Source organism: Vanessa tameamea, chromosome 31 (assembly GCF_037043105.1).
Source record: "Vanessa tameamea isolate UH-Manoa-2023 chromosome 31, ilVanTame1 primary haplotype, whole genome shotgun sequence".
Classification (NCBI taxonomy): Eukaryota; Metazoa; Arthropoda; class Insecta; order Lepidoptera; family Nymphalidae; genus Vanessa; species Vanessa tameamea.
Genome location: NC_087339.1, coordinates 3,367,911 through 3,391,317, shown reverse-complemented (window position 1 = coordinate 3,391,317; position 23,407 = coordinate 3,367,911). Strand labels below are relative to the sequence as shown.

At 36.3% G+C, this 23,407-nt stretch overlaps 1 protein-coding gene across 2 annotated transcripts; it reads left to right on the top strand.

The window, feature by feature from the left end:
• Window positions 1-238: 238 nt before the first annotated feature.
• LOC113391422 (zinc finger protein 260-like) lies at window positions 239-22,651 on the top strand. Of its 2 annotated transcripts, XM_026627384.2 has the most exons (17): window positions 239-596; window positions 1,049-1,126; window positions 1,269-1,365; window positions 1,909-1,947; window positions 4,209-4,301; window positions 6,909-7,043; window positions 8,978-9,399; window positions 13,499-13,715; window positions 14,131-14,261; window positions 15,452-15,526; window positions 17,370-17,508; window positions 17,716-17,825; window positions 18,841-18,988; window positions 20,364-20,495; window positions 21,548-21,748; window positions 22,011-22,171; window positions 22,451-22,651. In XM_026627384.2, the coding sequence occupies exons 1-17, from the start codon at window positions 523-525 to the stop codon at window positions 22,452-22,454; spliced, it is 2,256 nt and encodes a 751-aa protein (XP_026483169.2). In that variant the 5' UTR covers window positions 239-522; the 3' UTR covers window positions 22,455-22,651. The 2 variants fall into 2 exon arrangements, with proteins under 2 accessions (XP_026483169.2, XP_026483170.2); XM_026627385.2 differs by lacking the exons at window positions 239-596; window positions 1,049-1,126; window positions 1,269-1,365; window positions 1,909-1,947 and adding an exon at window positions 3,331-3,370 and having other exon boundaries at window positions 22,451-22,649.
• The last annotated feature ends 756 nt before the right edge of the window (window positions 22,652-23,407 follow it).

The following is a 23,407-nucleotide window of genomic DNA, read 5'->3' as shown; positions in this document are numbered from 1 at the left end:
TGTCCAAATTTGTAGCGCAGGCCTAATATATCGATAACGATTTACGTTTGGAAATAAAATTTTAAAATCGACTCGTTAATAAAATTAGATTTAAATGTAAAATATTAAATTTTAAATGAAACTTAAATACACATTTAAAATTAGCTGCAGATTTAAATGGTGCTTAAATTTAGTCGCTAACTACAGGGAAGAGTTACATTGATTTTATAAAATACATATATGTTCATAATGGCCGCCATTGGCCTTTCTAGCTTGCGTTACATCTTTGGACGCATTTAATAAACTTGTCAGATTTGAAATCTGTCAATACTTTTAGTATTGAAAATTAGATTTATTAAAAATAAACAAAAAAACTTTAATAAAGTACACAATGAATTATTTAAATAAATACTTTTTGTAATAATTAAACTCAAATCAAGCCCTGTTTGTTTAATAAAATGTTTAAGACTTGGCTATAAGTGCAATATTATCTTTGAATTCACCTCTAATCAGTTTATTGTTTATGTGTTTTAATTTATAAAAATGCGGTGTTGTGTTCAAAATTGTACGAATGATACTCGAAGGACAACTAAAAGCCATGGAATTACATTCCATATGTATGTTAATTAAAATAATTCATTATTAAAATTATCATTTATTTACGATTGTTTTCATTCAATTTTCTTTTCTAAATCGATAAAAATTAACGATATTTAATATATACAATACATTTTACGAGATACTTAGTACATTGAGAAAAATAATTATACATGTCCAAAACAATATAACATGTTTTTTTTTTTAAAACTACCTATCAAAGATACAATATATTTATAAGACATACAGTTAGTTACAGCATTCTTATTTTAATATTTGAATTTGAATATATATTTTTTTTAAATATTCTTTAAAATATATATGTGTTTTTATTTTTATTTTTTATAAACTAGATTTATTCTATCTAGACAGATAACTAATCAGAAAGTCTAGCTTTTTTTTTTTGTATAATAGTGTATTGCTTTTGACTCTAATAAGTTATGTATGTACATTTAAAAGGTATAATTTGTAGGTTTCCTAAAGAGACAAACTTAAGAACAGCTTGGATCGAAGCCCTGGGTCTGTCTGACTGGGAACCAAGGGAGAGAAGGTGAGGATGATACTATATTTAATCAAACTCTAATTTAATAATTACAATACTTTAAGTTAAGTCTTAATAATAACTTAATTTTTGTTAATTTTGATTCAGATCTATATGGAAATGGTATTTTAATATGTAATTTCTTTTGTAGCGCGGTGTGCTCAGAACATTTTCAACAAGACGCCTTTTATCAGACAAGATGCGGTTTGAGGAAAGTCAAGAATGGTGCCGTACCACTTCCTGTCATTGTAAGTATTTTTTTTAATATTTTTAATCATACAGCTCAATGTTTAGAAAATTATTGTGAAGGAAAACATTGTCAAGGAATATGTGATCCACAAATTAGCCTTTTTTATATAAAATATACATGTGGATGGTACCGTAGGTTATATGAACATTACCTTACAACATTTTAAATTAACATGGTTATTTTTATTACTATCAGTATTTAAAACGGGATATTTACCATGACATTCGTAGATAATGTCGAAATATCGAGCTCCTCTATCCAAATGGGTACAAATATCTACCAAGTAAACCTACCGGTATTGGAGCAGAATGGTGGAAAGCAGATTAGTGGAATTACCCTTTAAAAATTATTCTCAAAATGAGACTAGGTCTTAACCCACCAGTGGGATATTGATGTGTATTTTACCTTTGAATCAATATGTTTAAAAAAAAATCGTAATTTTTTATTTTAATAATAAATAAAGTAGTATTGATTTTTAGTTTATGTAATTAATTAAGAATTCATGATAAATATCAGATATTCAATGATAATTCAATTACAGGAGTCATCTGAAAATTTGGACGCCCCTGCCACGTTGAGGGTGAGTCATTTTTAATTTGTTATTTTGAAATCATTATTATACTTAGAGAGAATAAATTGTTTCATTAGTAATACTATATTTCGGTTTGTGTCTTTGATTAATATTGAATAATAATTATTTACAATACAATGTATCTGATATTGATTTTCTGAAGAATTCAAAGAAGTTGTGAACAGTAGTTACCAACTATGCCCTATTAATGTACGAACTAACTAGTGTTGCCAGATTTATTGGGTAAAACTCGCGTTAAAATCGAACTAACGCAAGTGTTATCGAGAAACTTGAGTTGAATGTATATTGAATAAGGGTTTCTAGTAAGGGACAGCATCCTGCCTACTCCCCTCCATCCCCTCGAAGAAGCGCCAACATTACCTGTAAAATGTTTCCGATCGGTACTACCAACATAACTGTGTTACCAATTGAAAAAAATTAACTGTTATCAATAATATTTGCAATCGTATAAGGGATGTAATTTTGATGTTTTTTTTTAATCATACATCATTTAAATGAAATAATAGATAGCTTTGGGTAAACTTGCTGGTAGGGCGGTGTGCAAGCCTATCCTAGAAGGTAGTTCTTACTTATCTGGTATTCTAACACTAAACAGCAATGAAGGGTGGGTGAGCCATTCTGACAGGCACAAGACGGCTTATTGGTGCTGTAAGGAATGGCTAATATTTCTTACTAATGTCTATGGACAACGGTGACCACTTGCCATCAGGTTATCCACTTGACCGTCCGCCTAACTATTATATTTAAAAAATAAATCATGGCATTTTACAAGACTATTGTATTCGTAATGTACATTTGTAATATTACAAAAAATATTAATTTAATTCGACTTATAAGAAAATCAACGAAAACGTTATGGTTATAATTGCAGGTTTTAAATATGTAATCGTATTCCAATAAGAATATCGAATCTATATTGTAATAATTTTCATCCCCGTTATAGCCCAGGGGGGCTGGTCTTAAAGTCGTCATTTTAAATATATATTTTCTTTAAAAAGGACTAATATTTTAGTCCGAATGATACTTGTTGATAGTTCTGTGAGAATAAACCATAAATTCATACCATAGAATGTTCGTGAAATTTAAAAGTCACTCGTATTAAAATATCGTGATATAAGAAGTGAGTTCTTGCGGAGTGTCTATGGACATACCATAGATTATGATAACGATAGAACAGGAAATGACGTATGCAGACTGCTCATTTTATTGATCGATTCGTGCGACGTACCGAGATTCGTTCTTTCGAGAGCTCTCCTTACACGGCGGCGGACGTCTCCGGCTCATTTTTATCATTTAATATATCTACATATTGTATATCGAGAATTAAATTTCTAAATATGTTGAGTCGCAAGTCAAAGATCGCTGCGTTTAACATCGCTCCGAAAAATCGACGTGTTCTTTCTGGGACAAGGTATTTTATTCTATAAAAAATTTTCGGACATTTTCGTTTGCTTATCGATCAATGAATTTATCTGTTAAAAATTTTTTTATAATAAATGGATGGTTTAAGTTATTGTGGATTTTCATGCTTTCAATGTAAACTTTAATTTGTAATAATTAAATATATATTATAATTTTAATATTAATTAATGAATTATTAAATAAGATAATTGGAATAGAAACTCGTCTAGTGAATTCTTTTATGGCAGCCATTTTGGAAAAAAAAACTATGTTAGGTTTAAAATCTGCAAGCACCACCCAGTAGCTTTTTTCGCGAAAAAAGTCGCAAAGGTCACACGGTCTGAGTTGAGCATTCGTTGATTTTCTTGCCGGACATGTAATTCAATTAATTCGTACATACCGAAATTATCATCTAATTTAGTAATTTTACAGATTTGAACATAAAATATTTTTATTTTTTTTTGATATAATACAAACTATCATTATTCCCAATGGTGTTAGCGTTACGGTTTAATCTTGTAAAATTACAATTAAAAGGTGTTTATAATATTTAATTAAAAAAAAACCCGCTATGAAAATTATTCCTTTGTCCGGCTTACGAATCAATACGCCCCACTCCCCCCTCCCTCCTTCGGGAGCGAAGGGGGAGGCTTTTGATAAAATCAATAACGAAGCGTATCCTCCATTTTGAAATATGACTTTGACCGACACGGTATACCTTGATCTGAAATGTCGTCGGAGCTCCCGGGATCTTTGCCTGATTTTCGTTTATATACGATTAAAAAAAAAAAGAAAAGAATTCAAATTATGAAAATTATTTAACGTAATGAATTGTTTCGCGTTTAAAGGTATGCCGGATCTGCCTATCGATGGATGTCAAGATGTTTCACTTGACAGTGAATAACTTGGACACCATGTACGAACAAGTGACCGGCCTTTCGGTAAGTTTATTGTATAATTGTTTTAGTTTGTGGTAGGGCGTTGTTCAAGCCCGTCTGGGTAGGTACCACCCACTCATCGAATATTCTATCGCCAAACAGCAGCAGCATCGTTGTTCCGATGTGTGGGTGAGTCAGTGTAACTACAGGCACAAGGGACATAACATCTTAGCTGTCAATGTTGGTGGCGCATTGGTGTGATGTAAGGAATGGTTATTATTTCTTAGAGCGTCAATGTCTATGGGCGGTTGGGCGGTGGTGACCACTTACCATCAGGCGTTCCACTTGCTCGGCCGCCTAAGTCTTAATCACACCAAGCGAAATGCAAGTGATTATTCTGGTGATCTCCTTAAGAAAGATTTTGAAGAGACCAGGTGCGCCTCACCGATAGTCCTAGGCTTGTTCGCTAAGGCGCCGCCCTAGACGCGACGTTCGGGTTTTTTGTTACCCCCTTTTAAGTATATAATGTTTGAAATATATGATACATCGGTCTGTGTGGCTTTCGGTGAAGTCAAAAATAATCGTCCCGATTTAAAATCACTTATGATTAAATAGCTATTAAAGGATTTATTTTACGCATTGACGACTGACACCCCTATGATGGCGGAAGGTGCCACTCCCTTTTTTCGCGCAGCTCTCTGCGCAGACTCCGAAATGAATGGGATAAGCTAGGACAGTGATGAAATAGAAATGGCTGGAAGGTTCGAGAATGTTCTCGAACCTTTATTGACGTAACTATGAACAATGATGGAAGTTCAGCGTTCGGTTTTAATATATCTATTATAGCGTTTATGATTTTGTTAATTATTTTTGGTTATAAAATTCCTAGGTACATCTCAATTTATTCTGTATTTTACATTGTTAAGTTTATATTAGAAGCGTTTAGGAATTTGGAAAAAAAATTGACGTCGAGTTTTAGAGAAATATGATTGTTATAGCTGAGATGGCCCAATGGTTAGGTTAGGTCAGGTTTGTTCAAACCCAGGCAACGACTGAAGTTTCATGAGCTTAATTTATCTCTAATTCATCTCGTGCTTTGCGGTGGAGGAAAACATCGTGAGGAATCCTGCTACATGTGGATAACCAATCCACATTAGAGCAGCGTGGTGGATTAAGTTCCGAACCTTCTCCTTAAAAGGGAGAGGAGGCCTTAGCCCAGCAGTGGGACATTTACAAGCCTGTATTTTTTTTATTAATATTATTGGAATCCGATTGGGTGTTTCTGAGATAACCCTCCGGCGGCCGACTAAATATTAATTTTGTTAAGTACATCCATCATGTCAATTCAGCGTTCAAGCGCTTGAATCGTTTTCGGAAAAGTCGGACACACCCTGTTGCTCGCACAGTTCACTGCGCAGACTCCAAATAAACGGAAGCCTGTTGAAAACGTTTGCCTGTTAAACGTTGTATTGAGGATTTATATTTATGTACCAATGTTTTTCAACGTTTTTAAAATGTTTTGTTTCACTAAATAAAGACCACCATTACAAAGGCTAAACTCGCGCATGCGTACTTTACATAACGATTAGAGATGCGTTGATTATAACTTTGGCCGACTAGCCGACTAGCCGGTTGTACTAAGACCGACTAAACAGCCAAGCCGATCACGGTTGATTTTTACTTTGCACAATCAGAGCGGTATTTTTTTTGTAAAAAAATAAAGTGTTATTGTTCATTAAAGTGAAAGATCTCAAGATAATTATTATTGGATAATGATTCACGTAAAGTCAGGTGTAAGTGACAAGTGATAACTTATCTAAAGTTCATGTAATGTAATTCCTCCTATAAACATTTTTATCAAGAAATATATATAATAAAATTAGACGTTAGTCGGCATTCTTTGCCGAACAGTCGTCGACTAGGCGCCGACGTCAACTTTACTGACTAGTCGGAACATCTTTAATAACGACACATTATTTTCGTTTAGTGTTTGGTTCATATACTTATAAATCGAAAGTTCGAGAATATGATAGAAATATGATAAAGACTGTCTAGTACTTTTGATGTTTTCAATAAATCTTCGGAAAACCTATCGATTAGTCTGTTACATTAGTCTGTCATTTTTGGAGTCTGCGCAGTGAGTTGCGCGAACAAACGGCACTTAGCGACATATGCTTTTATACGAGTCATCTAATATTGATATCTGACTTGTCTCATTCAAACTCAGTTTAATATAAGTACTCTAAGCTAGTTTAACTACAGTCACGAGGTACATAACATCTTAGTTCCTAGGGTTGGTGGTTGGTTGCAATGTAAGAAATAGTTATTCTTACAGAACTAATATTTATGGGCAGTGCTGACCACTTACCAGCTAACTTACATGCAGGGATGTTTTGAGTACCGTCGATCTCAAATGTGACACAACATTCCGTAATCGGGGAATTTTGTTCAATCATTAGGGACTCCCCGAAAATTTTAACCGTGAATGGTTTAGTGACACACCACTGAATATATGGAAATATCTTGTTCGTTACCGTATCCGGAGAAATTTGTTCAAACACGAGGGAATCCCCGAGAATCTGAACCGTGAATGGTTCGAATCGTTCCCCCGGATTTTAATTATTAAACACACGTTTTCAATTGGTTATTGATATTAATTGTTGATTTCAGATCAACGTAGACGACAAACTACCTCAGAAGTTATGTTTCGAATGCGTCGCAAGATTGTCTTCTGCGAATTTATTTCGCTCGAAAGCGTTGAGGACTCAGGGCATACTGTTGAACAAGCTCGACACCGATCGATACGTAAGTATCTTTCAATTGTAATGTTAAATAGGATTTTATTATATATTAATACGTGAAGCGATAATTTTGTATCCCTCTTTACCAATACCACGCGAACGAGGTATATTTCATTTGGTAGTGTTTATTTATTTATTTATTTAATATTTGGGAAACAAACAGATATAAAATATAATCTGATAACATAATACAATTTAAATATCAGATTATCCAGCGAAGTTTCCACCGATCGATAAAACATAAAATGCACTCAAATATTTTAACACAATAAGATAAAAAATATTGGACAATATTAAAAATATATAATTAAGTTAATTTAAGATTGTTACAAATATTATCTTTAAATTTAATCAAAGACAAATGAAATATATCAATGTTCCCAAAATGCTTATTATATTCGCGACAAGCTCCGATTAGAAAACAGTTAGCATTATGTGTTAACACTATTGAAGTTATTCTGGAAAAGGATTGCAGACAGTTTTTGTGGCTTTTATTTGTGTCAAAATGGCACAGACTATTTCGCCAATGTCACGTGCGAAATGATATTTAATATGAAACATTTATAGTTTAGGTACCTACTGTCAATGACGACACACGTCATGTCAAAGATGAAAATCAATGACTTTTTTTTTTTTTTACGGTTTTTTACGGTCGAATTTCGAACATTGGTCGATCACTGGTATGCTTAAATAGTCCAATGGCAGTTAAGGAAGATCGCAGATACTAAACGATTTTTTTTTTTTTTTACGGAATTTATTTGTTCTAACATTATAAATGCGAAAGTATCTATTATATTTTGACGACCTCCGTGGTCGAGTGATGTGTACACCGGTTTTCATGGGTACGCCACTCCGAGGTCCCGGGTTCGATTCCCGGCCGAGTCGATGTAGAAAAAGTTCATTAGTTTTCTATGTCGTCTCGGGTCTGGGTATTTGTGGTACCGTCGTTACTTCTGATTTTCCATAACACAAGTGCTTTAGCTACTTACATTGGGATCAGAGTAATGTATGTGATGTTGTCCAATATTTATTATTATCTATACCATTGAACCAATGTAATTGTTATTTAGTACAAAGTCAAGCTTGGACCCAAGGGTATGAGCTCTTATTACCCTTTAAGGGGCAAAAGCTGTAGATTGCTTGGCTTGTTTGTTAATACTTCAGAATTTTTAATATTCTAAATTGTAAATTCAATATCATATGATATATACATAGCATATCTTTATATACTTAGTATGCTTCATTATATAAATACTCGCCTCGTCTCGACTTTGCTTGGCTATCAAATCAAATATCAAAATATACTTTATACAAGTAGACTTTTACAAGCACTTTTGAATCGTCATTTAACAAACTATTTTAAGTAAAGCTACCACCGGTTCGGAATGTAGATTCTACCGAGAAGAACCGGCAAGAGACTCAGTAGTTACTCTTTTTCGACATCTAAAGATACGGTCATGTTAGTTAAATACATTTATATATGTATGTCATGTCTCCCGCCTGGAAGTCAACGAGCGTTAACTCCACGCTTTTTTATCATCTATATAATCTTGTGTCGAATAATATGCCTTCTTTACGGATGTATTTTAAACAAATGATACAGATGATACAGATTCTGACATACATGATTTTGCTTCTATCGGTCGTAGCGTGATTGTATACAAGCCAAAGCCTTAGACAAATCTGCTATCTGACACTGAATCAATTTTTAAAGACCAGTGGTTCTTGAGATTAGCGCGTTTGACCAAAAAAACAAAATCTTCAGATTTCAGATGTATAATCTTAGTGTAGACAAGGCTTGAATATTTAAATGATACTTTATTCTTCTGTCAAATGTCAAATAGATTATGTAAGAAAGAGATAAATTAGTGTTTAACAGAACCTACTAAATATTTTTTTAATAAGCCGTTAGTAATTAATAAAAATTTCGATAAACAGATAACTATAAGGGACATAAAATCTATCAGCCGAGCTCACAATCAACTAATATCATCCCTCGGTCAGAAAGTTTACGAAGTAAATGAATGCGACGTGTTAATAAATGACAATGAAGTCATAAAAATTGAAAGAGAAGCAAAAGAAGCAGAAGTAGACGAGGAAGAATTGCAGTTTAATGATAACGACGTCGAATATAATGATTATAAAAATGTCGACGTTGAAATCAAAGACGAAAGCAACAATGAGATATTTTTCGAGGAGTATCCGGTTTTCGACGATAGCGATGACAATAGGACGTTGAGCGAGGTCTACAAGAAAAAAACGAAGATCAAGAAGAAGAAAATGAAGATCGAGAAGAAGATCAAAGAAGTGAAAGACAAGAAACGCGATGAAGACGACAGTCCTTCGACGACAATGGATAAGTATGATTTGATTTTATTCGTATTGTTAGTTAGAAGTTGAGCTCTTAACAGATGTTCTATCGTAAACAGTAATGTTTAGATTTAGTATTGTAAAGGTTCAATTTGAAGGGGATTTAGTGTAACTACAGACACAAGGGACATAACATCTTAGTTCCCAAAGTCGGTGGCGTATTGGTGGTGTATGGACTGGTTAATATTTATCTCAGCGATAATCTCGATGGGCAGTGGAGACCACTTAGAGCTATCATTTATAAAAAAATGTAAGCTATGTCTGTATATTTTTATTGTAATTTTAGCGATTTAATTGTGAAATATCGACCATTTAATTATTGAATTCGAATTCGTTGTTGTGTTGCGAAAACATTACAATTGATGTTTCTAAAAACGATTTATAATCAAAGAAACTACATACCTAAATATGAAGGACAATTAATAAAACAAAACAACGAATTTTGTAGTATGTGCACCAGACATAAGCAGCAGAGCGGACGGAGAAGACGTTTCGGTATAAGATAATGTTATCCTCTTCGCCGTCACGACATAAGACTCGGTTTTACCCCCGAAGCGCATCAACTGATTCTTTATATCAAAAATTATTAACTACCGAGCAAATTACAACAACTGTCACTTCGATGTCTTCCAAAACTTCACTGACGCTCTGAATAATTGTAGAGTTACGTCAGTGAAGATTATGTTTGAGAGATGTATGTTCTTGATCGAGTTAGATAAGGCGTTACCGATGTGTATACCTCGCAGTCTGTGCACTTGTGTGAAAGTGGCTTGTGAATCTGGTTAGCACAGCACGATTACGTCGTGGTGTGCGTGCATCAATTACATAAAAAAGTTTTTTTTTTTTTTTTCATAAATATTTTACAAAAATAAGTCGAAGGTTCCCTCGGAATTATGTTGTTTAATATACTAATGTTATTAAAAAAATCGCATAACAGGTAGCTCAGGAGAAAAAAGGTATTAACTCCAAAAATAGAAGGTGCTTTTCATACTTACAACAATTACAGCATATTGTTTAAAAAAATATATTTTTTTTAAAGATTTTTTGATAATAACTAAGAAAAAAGGTTTTTGTTGTAAATCAATTAAAGCCTACCTCATATAAATCTACTTCCTAAACAATCAAAATGCTCTTTCAAGTAGACTTTACACAACACTATGGAATAGTTCGCAGATCGCAGAGTTACCGGTTAGGAATCTTGATTCGAACTAGAAGAACCGGCAATAAACTCATTAGTTACTTTGTTTTTTATAGCCGGGTAAAATGAAAACGTGTCATCGCTGCTGAAAACTTTAACTTTATAACGTGTGTGTACTAATATATTATTTGCAGGTGAATATTCGCGATGGAGCCATTTTGAATTATTTCGGGTTTATTGGTCTGCGCTAAAAAGATTGACTTTTTTAACGTAGACCAATAAAACCGAAATGAATCATACTATAATCGACGTCTTCATTATTTGTGTATCAATTATGAAATTACTTGGAAATATGTCGCCGGCTGTGTAACTCAGAGTTGCCAACTTGGGGGTTTTCCCCCCAAATGTCAGGTAAATCAAGCTGTATAGGAGTTTACTAATTTAGGAGGATATTATTAAAAGAAAAACTATATTTCGGGAAATGAAAGTTAAGAAATAGAAAAATTTAAATTGTTTAAGTTCAATATTTAAATTACCTCTGGATCAGTGTGTACAATAAAAACTTGAAGGGGTTTTAGTTGAAATTTAGCCTTATTTACGGGACTATTGAAGTCGATCCAAGGAGGAATCTGTTGATTTGGTAACCCGTTTGTGTGTTATTGTTGTGTTGTTTTTAATGTCATCATAATGTGTTAAATAAATATTGTGTATATGTATGTATTTATTTATTATTAGTCAAATATGGTTTAATCCTGTCTCTGTATGTACGTAACTCGCGCTCAGATCAGAATGGGATCAGACTTTTTGGAACTGAGTTTTGCGGTCCGTGTGCCAGCGGTAATCTCGGCAAACTCGTCACGTTATTTTTAATATGGTACAACACCTACATAAGTATTTGCTTAGACATAACCTTACTGAAGTCTTAATACTGACTATATCAAAGCAAGTTGAATAATTATTATTCAGAAATTGTTTGGTAACGCTCCTTTGCTCGAGAACTTTCATTTTTCGATTTAGTTCGACAAGGTCCTATCCCATTTTGGAAGCGCACAGACTATGCTAACTATTCCGTGACTCATAATCCAAGGTGACGGCATATCTGACCCGACCGGAAATGCTTTTCATGGCACAGGACACACTTCCAGACCGGAGTGTGTTACCGAGAATTTTTCAATAGAAAAATACAATAAAACACTAGACCAGGCAACAAATTCATAGCTACTCAACCGACCTAGAAATATTACATGAACATTGTTAGGAGTAAAAAAAGGACGTACATAAGTGACACTCAAAACCCATCAACAACCCCTCCCCTTAAAGAACCCCCCCTATTAAAACACCCTTTCCTTAAGTACACTCCCCGTCCCATTAACAGCCCCACCTTAAGCAACCCCGATTAAAACCCCCTCCCCTTAAACATCTCCCACCATTTACACGCCCTTTCCTTAAGCAACTACCCCCCATTAACACCCATCCCCTTAAACAACTCTCCCTTCCCCTGAAGCAACTCTCCCCTCCCCTCAAGCAACTCTTCCCCCATTAACACCCCGAATTAATCCCCTGCCCCCGCCCCGTAAAGGTTATGAATGAACAGTTTCTCTTCCAGCTCGTCTCGTTGAAGGAACATAAGTAAGCTTCAGCCTCGGATACAGTGATCTTTGTCCAGTGTATTTGTGTATTGATTAATGTTATTATCAATACACAAATACACTAGATAACGTTTACAGAATTCACGGATCGGTAGACCGACTGCGTCACGGGGATCGTTGATTGTTTATTTCTATACGAGTTGACGGATATTGTCGTGTATAGCCTATTCCAATCAGGGGGGTAATGAAACTATGCCAGCATCTGCAGAGCTTGATTAATCTATGGTATTCACTGTGGATTTGCGTTTTGGAGGTTAAATTAAAGCGGATAAAAGTATCTAAGTGTAATAGTGTTGTATTTTAAATAAATATACGTTAATGAAGAGCTGTGTGTCGTGCACAATATAGCCGAGTTATTAGCAAAACGCGGGGAACACGTAAATCTAAGGTTTGTTTATCTTTTGATTGGAATAGACTTTACTGTTTACTAATCTCATACAATGTCTTGATACGTATTAATTTTCTGTTTCTCTCTTTCTCGTCCTACTTCTTCCCCTTCCCACCATCTCCCCCCCCCTCTCTTTCTCTACCCTCACTCTATCTCTCTTATTCTCTCTCTCCCTCTATCACTCGTTTGTAAATACATTTGCCGTCTCTTGCTCATAAAATGTTTACGTGACTTTGTAGTCTCACTCTGAGTGAGACTAAAAGTTTCACTTCGGACACAGTTCCGAAGAAAGTTCTCGAAACTTCTTTAGCCTTACTAAGAGTGATATTACACGTCGCGATCTATATTATATTAATATTATTTTCTATATAAGTAATATGACCTGTCAACTCGAATGTGTATACGTTACTATGTGTGCAATTATATTATACACACACACACACGTAGAAACACGGAAGTTGAACACAGAATTCAAAATGAATGAAACAGACACAAACACAGACTCAGTTGAATTGAGATTATATATATACATGAAAAAAATAACAATAACAATAGTGAGCGAATACCCTCGCACATACACACACAGTAGGGGTATTAGGCACGACAGTATTACTATGACGAATGACCCCCCCCCACCACTGGCACACTTTGCTGATCGTTCAATACAATATATAAGTTTCACCTTTAATATTACAACAACCCCACCGACTACGTTCTGAGCCGAGGTGCGATCTCATAGGAGACACCCTCAGGACGAACGTCACTTTCGAGCCCAAAAGGGTTCACCTCAAGGCAGAGTCTTAGCACTCGCCCCAACGTTCGGTGACGCTGTAAAGGCCAGTAGGGCCAACAGCAATACACAATCACAGATAAAAAAAAAAAAAAAAAATTACAACGATATCTCCTCTGTATAGGTACAAGAAATCGGACGTGAAACGTCGAAAAACGACGGACGGCCTCGACGAATCACTGTTCACGATAACGACGTTGACTTACGAAGAGCAGATAGCGGAAGTTGAACGCAGACAGGAGGCTGCCTCGTACCAGAGCGCGCCGTTCAAGTGTACCACGTGCTACAGAGGCTTCCAGATCCGAGACAGATACGACGCCCATGTCGTCAGGCATAGCGAGGTGATTGTTTATATTTTATTGGTTTACCGAGGAGTGAGTATGTTTGACATTGACAGATGTTAGGACGAGACCTTTGACCTCTGAAGGGAATACCGCCGCAAGAATTGGGACACGATCCCGCGGCATCTCAGATCTGTGCCCAGGGCGGTCATCGTAGTGGTTTTAGTGGGTAGGAATCTCATATCAGTCGAACCCCCTCCCCCGAGTACGTTTATAAATGGTTACACAAATTTCCTTACGTGACGATTTCTGCCAGTTCACTCTACCGTAAGCCGCGTTAACGAACTTCGTTGCAATATGGTTGGTTTTGAAGTTATTCGAAATTACAGACAGACAATTCGTTTTCGATTTACTCGTATAGATTTAAGTGTAAATTTTATTGTGCTTTTTGTAAATTAATTTCTTTTTATTACAGCAAAGTGGTGCATACGAATGCTTCATTTGCAAGACGCGATTGAAAACGGCCCGAGCGTTGAGGAAACACCTGACGGCTCAACATACTGAGAAATTCAGCTGCAAGGGATGTCCGTTTGTCACGAGGAACAGGTCAGTGTCGTTGGATGGATTGCACAATGAAGTCCACTGCTTCTTTTCCACGTCTCAAGATCTGTCAACTGCATTATATCTTGAATGGGTTGGTTGTAAGAGCTGGTTTTCACCAAAGCGAAAAAGGTGGAGATCTACGGCGTAGTGGATTTAACTGCCTAAAGTGCAGTAGTGGTATCTCAAGCGAGAGATCGAGGAACATGCTTGGTGGTGGGGCTTTGTGCAAGCCCGTCCGAGTAGGTACCACCCGCTCATCAGATATCCTACAGCCAAGCAGCAGTACTCAGTATTGTTGTGTTCCGGTTTAAAGGTCATGAGCCAATACACATAACATCTTAGTTCGAAAGGTTAGTGGCGCATTGGTGATCTAATGAATGGTATTTCTTACAGCGCCGTTGTCTTCAGGCGGTGGTAAACACTCAGATCAGGGTTACACAAAAAAAAAACTAGATACATATATTTGAGGCAACAAATATTAACAATTCTGTCGCAGTTAATTTGGTTCAACAAAATGCTTTCGTATTAGGGATCCAGCGTTAATAATTCCAAGAGCTGCCATTAGTATAGAACTAATTATTGGCGATGCAAAGATGCGCGCCTCTGACGGCGAAATTTAGAAATTGTGTAAGAACTTTTTGGTATAGTTCAGATATAATCCTGAAAACCCTGTTGCTGATAAAATTAGATATACGAAATATTGTTGCGTTCCTCGATGTAGTACTTGCTGAGATTCGGGAATAAGATTTTTTTCCCTCAGAAATCACCATTCCACTCCGTAATTCCTCTCCAGCGCCAACGCATTCGTTTTGTGTATCCGGCAGACGCTCTAATTACATCGACCATTGACAATATAATTATTGTCTCATCCAGCAAGGAACCACATAAATCTAATTTGTATTTAAAATAAATTGAAATATAAAAATATATGAAATAATGATATCTGATTGGTTATTTACTCTGCTTTAGTTCGATTTCGTGGAAACTCGGCTTAAAAAACAAATATCCTAAATAATAATAAATAATATAAAATAAAAAAAATATATATTTACTGAAAAACCCAATAACTCGTGGGGCTCCGAGTGGATCGTCTGTACACTAGTCCACTAGGTTAGATGCAATGTGTTAATTTTTTTGTAATATTAGCTATAGGGTCATGATTTTCACGTCGTTTTAAGGGTGATTATTTTCAGAGGTGTCGCGAGGGAACACGAGAAATGGCACGCCGGTACCAAGTATCAGTGTCCACATTGTCCAAGCGAGTTCGAGTGAGTATGAACACATATGTATACTAGTATTATAAAGAAGATAAATTTGTTTGTATGTAAGGGTGATGTCGAGATCCAATTCTAAACTTTCAAAGTCAAAGTCAAAGTCAAAAATCTTTATTCAATATAGAAGTGTTTACACTTGCTTATTGATAGTCAAAAATCTACCACCGGTTCGGAAATTAACACCTCGGACCTGAGAAGAACCGGCGAAAGAAACTCAGCGGGATATATTTTGTCTTTCCGTTTTGCATGTACAATAATAATTATATTTTAGCTATTTGAAACAGCCTGGAGGCGATCATTTCATTCCCAAGGTGTGCAGTCAACTAAAAAGTCATTAGTGTTGTAATATCCTTTAGCACACAAACGCTCTTTAACGATTCTTTTGAATTTTATAATTGAATAATTTTGAACGTTTTCTGGGATCCTGTTGTAAAAACGTATACATTGCCCCAAACTTTATCTCTGAGTGGGTATAAATTATATGATTGATTAATGATATTTTTTTTAAATTAGTATTTTTGAAATCAAAAACTGAAATGAACCCGTTTATTTAATAATGTATGAGTCGTTAACATTGTTTAAATATAGTTTATAATATGTATAGACTTATTACAATTAATACGTAATCATTAACATATAATCTCGAAATATTCTCAAGGAGAGCCAGTATTCAACTCAACACAAATGTAATTTACCTTATTTAACATATTTGCCATATTTACTTATGTACCTTATTTACTTATGTACCTTATTTACCTATGTACCTTATTTACCATATTTACCTATGTACCATATTTACGATATTTACCTATGTACCTTATTTACCATATTTACCTATGTACCATATTTACGATATTTACCTATGTCCCTTATTTACCATATTTACCTATGTACCTTATTTACCATATTTACCTATGTACCATATTTACGATATTTACCTATGTCCCTTATTTACGATATTTACCTATGTCCCTTATTTACCATATTTACCTATGTACCTTATTTACCATATTTACCTATGTCCCTTATTTACCATATTTACCTATGTACCTTATTTACCATATTTACCTATGTCCCTTATTTACCATATTTACCTATGTACCTTATTTACCATATTTACCTATGTCCCTTATTTACCATATTTACCTATGTACCTTATTTACCATATTTACCTATGTACCTTATTTACCATATTTACCTATGTACCTTATTTACCATATTTACCTATGTACCTTATTTACCATATTTACCTATGTACCTTATTTACCATATTTACCTATGTACCATATTTACGATATTTACCTATGTCCCTTATTTACCATATTTACCTATGTACCTTATTTACCATATTTACCTATGTACCTTATTTACCATATTTACCTATGTACCTTATTTACCATATTTACCTATGTACCTTATTTACCATATTTACCTATGTACCTTATTTACCATATTTACCTATGTAACTTATTTACCATATTTACCTATGTACCTTATTTACCATATTTACCTATGTCCCTTATTTACCATATTTACCTATGTACCTTATTTACCATATTTACCTATGTACCTTATTTACCATATTTACCTATGTACCTTATTTACCATAATTACCTATGTACCTTATTTTCCATATTTACCTATGTACCTTATTTACCATATTTACCTATGTACCTTATTTACGATATTTACCTATGTACCTTATTTACCATATTTACCTATGTACCTTATTTACCATATTTACCTATGTACCTTATTTACGATATTTACCTATGTACCTTATTTACCTATATATCTTATTTACCTATTTACCTTATATACCTTGTGTCTTTTACAGCAAACTCACGACATACATGGGACACATTCGAATCAAACATGTCTCAGATTTCGTGTGTGAACTGTGCGGTTACACGTTCGTCAGTAAAAAGGGCATTGACGTCCACAAGAAGAAGAAACATCGGTTGGCTGATAAAACTGTAAGTTGGTTTTCAGTTTTAGAGTCTATTTCAATAGAAGTAGGAAAAATGGTAAACAAACCTTAGATTTACGTATTTCATGCGATTCGATAATAACTCAGCTATAAACACTACTAAGAGTTTATGATTAATATATCTTTATTTATAAAACAAAACTATAAACTCGATAAATAATTTTTAATGGCTTGTTCGTTGTTATAATTTCAGGTTAGTCTGGAAGGTCCATATTGTGATGTGTGTGAAGTACGTTTTATATCCGAGGAAGCGCATTCGAGGCACCTGAAGCTGTCCTCAAGGCACAGCAGCGATAACGACCCGTGAGTAATGTCTGTTATGATTATTTTTCAGCGTCACCGATGGGGGGGGGGGGGGTGAGTGCTGACTCGGCCTTGAAGTTTAATCCCTCTCGGGTTTCGATTGATGTTCATCCTGAGGCTAAAGTATCTAAAAGTAGACTTTTACAAGCACTTTTGTATCGTCATTTAACAAACTATTTAAAGTAAAGCTACCACCGGTTCGGAATGTAGATTCTGCCGAGAAGAACCGGCGAGACATTCAGTAGTTACTCTTTTTGGACATCTAAAAATACAGTCGTGTTAGTTAAATACTGTTATATATGTATGTTATGTCTCCTGCTTGGAAGTCAACAATGAGATCGCACCTCGGCTCAGGACGTAGTCGGTGGGGTGGGGAGCGCTTCTGCTCGTAGCACTGTTTGGTTTAGTTGTAAAACACAATTGGCAAAATTAATTCGATAACTTCTGCAAACGGCACCACGAGTGCTGGACGTACCCACACCCGCTCCCCGCTCCGTCCCCTCTGACTTCAGTCGGCTTTACTTTAATAATTTTGTGAATGAATACTTCGGAACGGCAACGTTTGATATATTTCGGGACTAGTGTGTGCACCGGTTTTCATTTCCGAGGTCCCGGGTTAGATTTCCGGCCGACTCGATGTAGAAAAAGTTCATTAGTTTTCTATGTCGTCTCGGGTCTGGGTGTTTGTACCGTCGTTATTTCTGATCTTCCATAACACAAGTGCTTCAGCTACTTATACTGGGATCAGAGTGATGTATGTCATACTGTCCAAACAAAAAAATATCAGTGTTGACATCCGATTTCATATGTCGTCCTGTCCTTGTTTAACTTTACATCGTACGACATGTGAGAGAGAGACGAAACGAACGTGATATCCAAATCGGTTTAACGTTCGCTTCATCTCCCTCACACCGATGAGTTACTGCAAAGTTAAAAAGAGACAGATATATTATATATTAGATATATCGGACGCAAGCCTAATATTAACAATATATTTTCATACATTATTTTCCAGTAACCGAATAAGGAACGATTCACAAAGTATGAACACGGAACGAAACGGCCGTATAATGAGAAAGATCGAACGGAGACCCGTGATACACCCGCGCTCGCCCACCATGAGCCACGGGGACGGGAACGGCTCACCGGTCACGTGTGAACAGGTTAGTTATATAATTGGTACATAATGAGCCCCTTGAATAAATATCTTTTTTGGAACGAAGTTTTTTAACGTGTCGCAGTAGAGTGAACTGGCAGAAATCGTCACGTAAGGATAAAGCATTATACCCCTCCCCCCCCTCCAGGCCCCCTGTCTCCCACTCTTTCTCTCTATTTCCTTCTACTATATATGGTTTTGTTTAATATTTTAACTTATGTTTTGTTAGTGAAGTGATAACTTCTTATGAGGGGGTAAATCAAGTTCGTTACGTAACGCGTTACGGCGCCCGTCCGTCTGGCTTCCCTTTCTCTTTCGCACACGGCGGCGGGTGGGCTCCACCTCTCTCATTCTAACCCACAGCGTATAATCACTAAATGGTTTAATTGATAAATAACCTTTCGACATCGCCATATTAATATACATAACGGCGAGCCGGCAGTATTGTTCGGTTCGGGGTCGCCATCTGCGTCGTACATATTCACAAATAATACAACAAATCGATGGCTGGATTGTCGTATATTGATTTTTACAATATTTCGTTGGCCGCGACCACATCTGTTTTTATCCTGCTTGACAATTGACATTTTATGTTTTTCTAACGTGACACAGAGTGATTGACTTCACTGGCCATCCAAAGTCAAAGTCAAGTCAAAGTCAAAAATCTTTATTCAATATAAAAGTGTTTACACTTGCTTATTGATAGTCAAAAGTCTACCACCGGTTCGGAATTTAGCACCTCGGACCTGAGAAGAACCGGCGAAAGAAACTCAGCGGGATATATTTCTTTTTTTTTTTTTTTAACCATTATTATGTACAATGATAATTATATTTTAGCTATTTGAAACAGCCTGGAGGCGATCATTTCATTCCCAAGGTGTGCAGTCAACTAAAAAGTCATTAGTGTTGTAATATCCTTTAGCACACAATGAAATCCAGAATGAAATCTCAAAACTAAGAGATTACAATCAAAGTATTTAATTATCTGACGCTGCGACGTACATAACATTTAAGTAACAACCTAAGCTTGTCTCGAGTTAAACAATTTCAATGTTAAATAGTTCAAATCATTGTTTTTATTCAGACGGGATTTAAAAAAGAATCATTCAAATTATATTATATGAAACCATATATATGTATGAGACAGAGAAGCAATGTTCGCCGGAGTGAGATGGGGGGGGGGCGTTACGTTGTGGAGGTATTAGGTACCCTATGATCTATGTGTTATGTTCAGACGTGGAAGCTTTCCAAACGAACTCATTTTTGGTGTTTCTAATATTATTCCAAATCATCTCCGAAGGTCAACTCAAATCTCGAACCCAAATGGGGGTTTTCTTTAACAAATTTCTCAATACCGGTGAATAAATTCATTCGATGTTTAGTGCGGCATTCAGCTGAGAGACTTACGACTGTACGCGCAACACTTCCGACGAGCTCACCCGGACAAGAATCGTACCAAGTATCCGGCTATGAAGACGCCGTGCATGTGCGAACAGTGCGGACGAATATTTCAGGTATTTATATAAGATCTTTGAAAAAGTCCCATTAGGGGGGGGGGGCACGTCATATGGCTAAGTGGTCATCACTATGCCGTTAGGAATATTAACAATTACTGACATCCTCGATGCAGTACCAACTTAAGGAACTAAGATGTTATGTCTCACGTGCTCGTAGTTACACTGGCTCACTCGCCCGGTTTTGCTGTGTGGTGGTAGAATATCTGATGAGCGGGTACAACACGAGATGGCCCAGTGGTTAGAACGCGTGCATCTTAACCGATGATTTCGAGTTCAAACCCAGGCAGGCACCACTGAATTTTCATGTGCTTAATTCGTGTTTATAATTCATCTCGTGCTCGGCGGTGAAGGAAAACATCGTGAGGTAACCTGCATGTGTCTAATTTTAACGAAATTCTGCCACATGTGTATTCCACCAATCCGCATTGGAGCAGCGTGGTGGAATATGCTCCAAACCTTCTCCTCAAAGGGAGAGGAGGCCTTAGCCCAGCAGTGGGAAGTTTACAACATACCCTTTCGGACTCGCATTAAGGCCTCGATAATGTCTCATTACAATCGGTTGACTAGTTAGACTGAGGAAGCGAAACGAAACAACACGCGCACGAAATTCATAAAACTTTACCCGTAGCATACACAGTGTCTGCCCCCCCCCCCCCCCCCCCAACGCCATTTGTTTCCGTGTAAAGTTCAATAATAACAATCCTATGTCCTACCCTGGCATTCAAACTATATCCACACCGAATTTCATCTAAATCGGTTCAGCAGTTACTTTCGCATTTCTATTGTTAGTATAGTATTCGACGACCTCCGCGGTCGAGTGGTGTGTACACCGGTTTTCATGGGTACGCCACTCGGAGGTCCTGGGTTCGATTCCCGGCCGAGTCGATGTCGAAAAAGTTTATTAGTTTTCTATGTTGTCTTGGGTCTGGGTGTTTGTACCGTCGTTACTTCTGATCTTCCATAACACAAGTGCTTCAGCTACTTACATTGGGATCAGAGTGATGTATGTGATGTTGTCCAATATTTATATTTATGTATAAATGTTTCAGAGCATGGCCCTTCTGAAGGACCACATGTGGGTCCACACGGGGGAGAAGCGCTTCAAGTGCGACCGCTGCGAGAAGAGCTTCACGCAGAAGACGAACCTCGTGTTCCACATGCGCGTGCACAGCGCGACCCGGCCGACGTACGAGTGCCCGCTCTGCGGGAAACACTTCGCCTTCTTCAACAACAGGCGCCGCCATATGTTCGTGAGTATATTAAACTTGTACTAGTTGTGGCGCGTGATTTCGCTCGTGTTTTTGTCCAAAGAATAGTGAACAAATAAAGCCAAATCGATATCCTATAATTAACTAATTTGCAATTTCTAATAATTTAACATCCATAAAATCAAAAATCTAAATCAAAGTATACCATATTCGAGTAGGTCATAAATGAAACTATCCGAAATAATGTCTTGTTAATAAATTAAGTGAAAAAACTTGTCGATTCACTCCGATGACCCGCCCGCAGATCCACACGGGGCTGAAGCCGTTCAAGTGCGACACGTGCGGCAAGTGCTTCACGACGGCGGGCGAGCAGCGCGCGCACGTGGAGCACGTGCACCTCAAGAAGCCGTGGCCGCGCCGCGCGCGCGCGCGCCCCGACCTCGCCTGGCGCGCGCACGCCCTCGAGTACGTCCCGCCTGTCTATACTGTGTAGTACTCCTCCCCCTTCGAGGATACTCTATGTTTACCTCCCCCGCCGACCACTAATATTTCTACACAAAAATAATTACCTGCAGTCTAGTAGCCGTCGATAGAGCCACCGAGCCGTTAATCTTATTGTGTTATCGATTTGTTCATTAATAATACTTCCTCAGACAATATTTATTTCCTGGTAGCATTAATCGTTATACTTTTAACTAGCAACACTGGCAATGAAACCGTGTAATCATTTATCGTTTGTTTCAGGTGACTCGGGAAATAATCTTAAACGAAAACGTCATAATAATGAAAATAACGCAAGACAATATTTATTTTGAAAACCAATTCGATATTAAAAGTGATCCTCGGAGTATTATTTATTTATTTTTCAATATAATCATGTTTTATTTTTATATTAGATAATTGTGAACGATTGGAATAGTTCGCTCTTACTTATTCATCGTAAGAAAGCGTTGAAGCCGTCTTGCCCTAGAAATCAGCTCTAGTGAATGCCCTCTGATGGAAGGGCGCACGTCTGCTTGCACGAGACGCAGACACGCCTTGAGAATGACCACTGCGGTCGAAATCAGTCGGGGAACGTCGACAACCAGCACGAACTATTCAAATTTTCTTACATTCGTATTATTGATATTTAATATTGTAAATAATAAAGTTACATGGATCTCGTAGTTGGGTGTGTTGTGAATGTATATTAGAATATTTAAGTAACGATATCTGGCTACGCTACAGTCGAGAATTTTATTTTATTTAATCTTTACAAATACAGATGATGAATAAAATTATGTGTCTTATTTCCGAAGCCTTTTCCTTTAGTCATTAAATTAAAAAAAAAAAAAGTGATATAGTTAACTAGAGGCCATTCATTTATTACGTAAGAATATTTTAGCTTTTTTTTTGAGCCCCTTTATAAGAAAAAATAAGAATAGGCTGACAGTTACCATCATCGATCAGGCTACAATATATTATCCTAAGTTATAAGGAGAAATGATATTTTATGTAGTTATAAATAAATTTCAGGAAGTAGTTATAAATATATATCATAATATTGGACTTGGTTCTCAATTTTTCATTTATGTTTTTGATGGGATATATTTTGTCAGGCTTAACATTCATATAGTAAATGAACATCATTAAATAAAATGAGTATCTTAAGCCTTTAAATAAATAAATAGAGCGCACCTTCTCAAAATGTAGCAAAGTATA

Excerpts from the sequence above, each read along its gene's own strand:
- LOC113391422 (XM_026627384.2), top strand. The coding sequence starts at position 523 with ATGCGGTGTTGTGTTCAAAATTGTACGAATGATACTCGAAGGACAACT. Across the intron at positions 13,716-14,130 it reads ATGTCGTCAGGCATAGCGAG|CAAAGTGGTGCATACGAATG; the intron begins GTGATTGTTTAT and ends TTTTTATTACAG. Across the intron at positions 17,509-17,715 it reads ATCGGTTGGCTGATAAAACT|GTTAGTCTGGAAGGTCCATA; the intron begins GTAAGTTGGTTT and ends TTATAATTTCAG.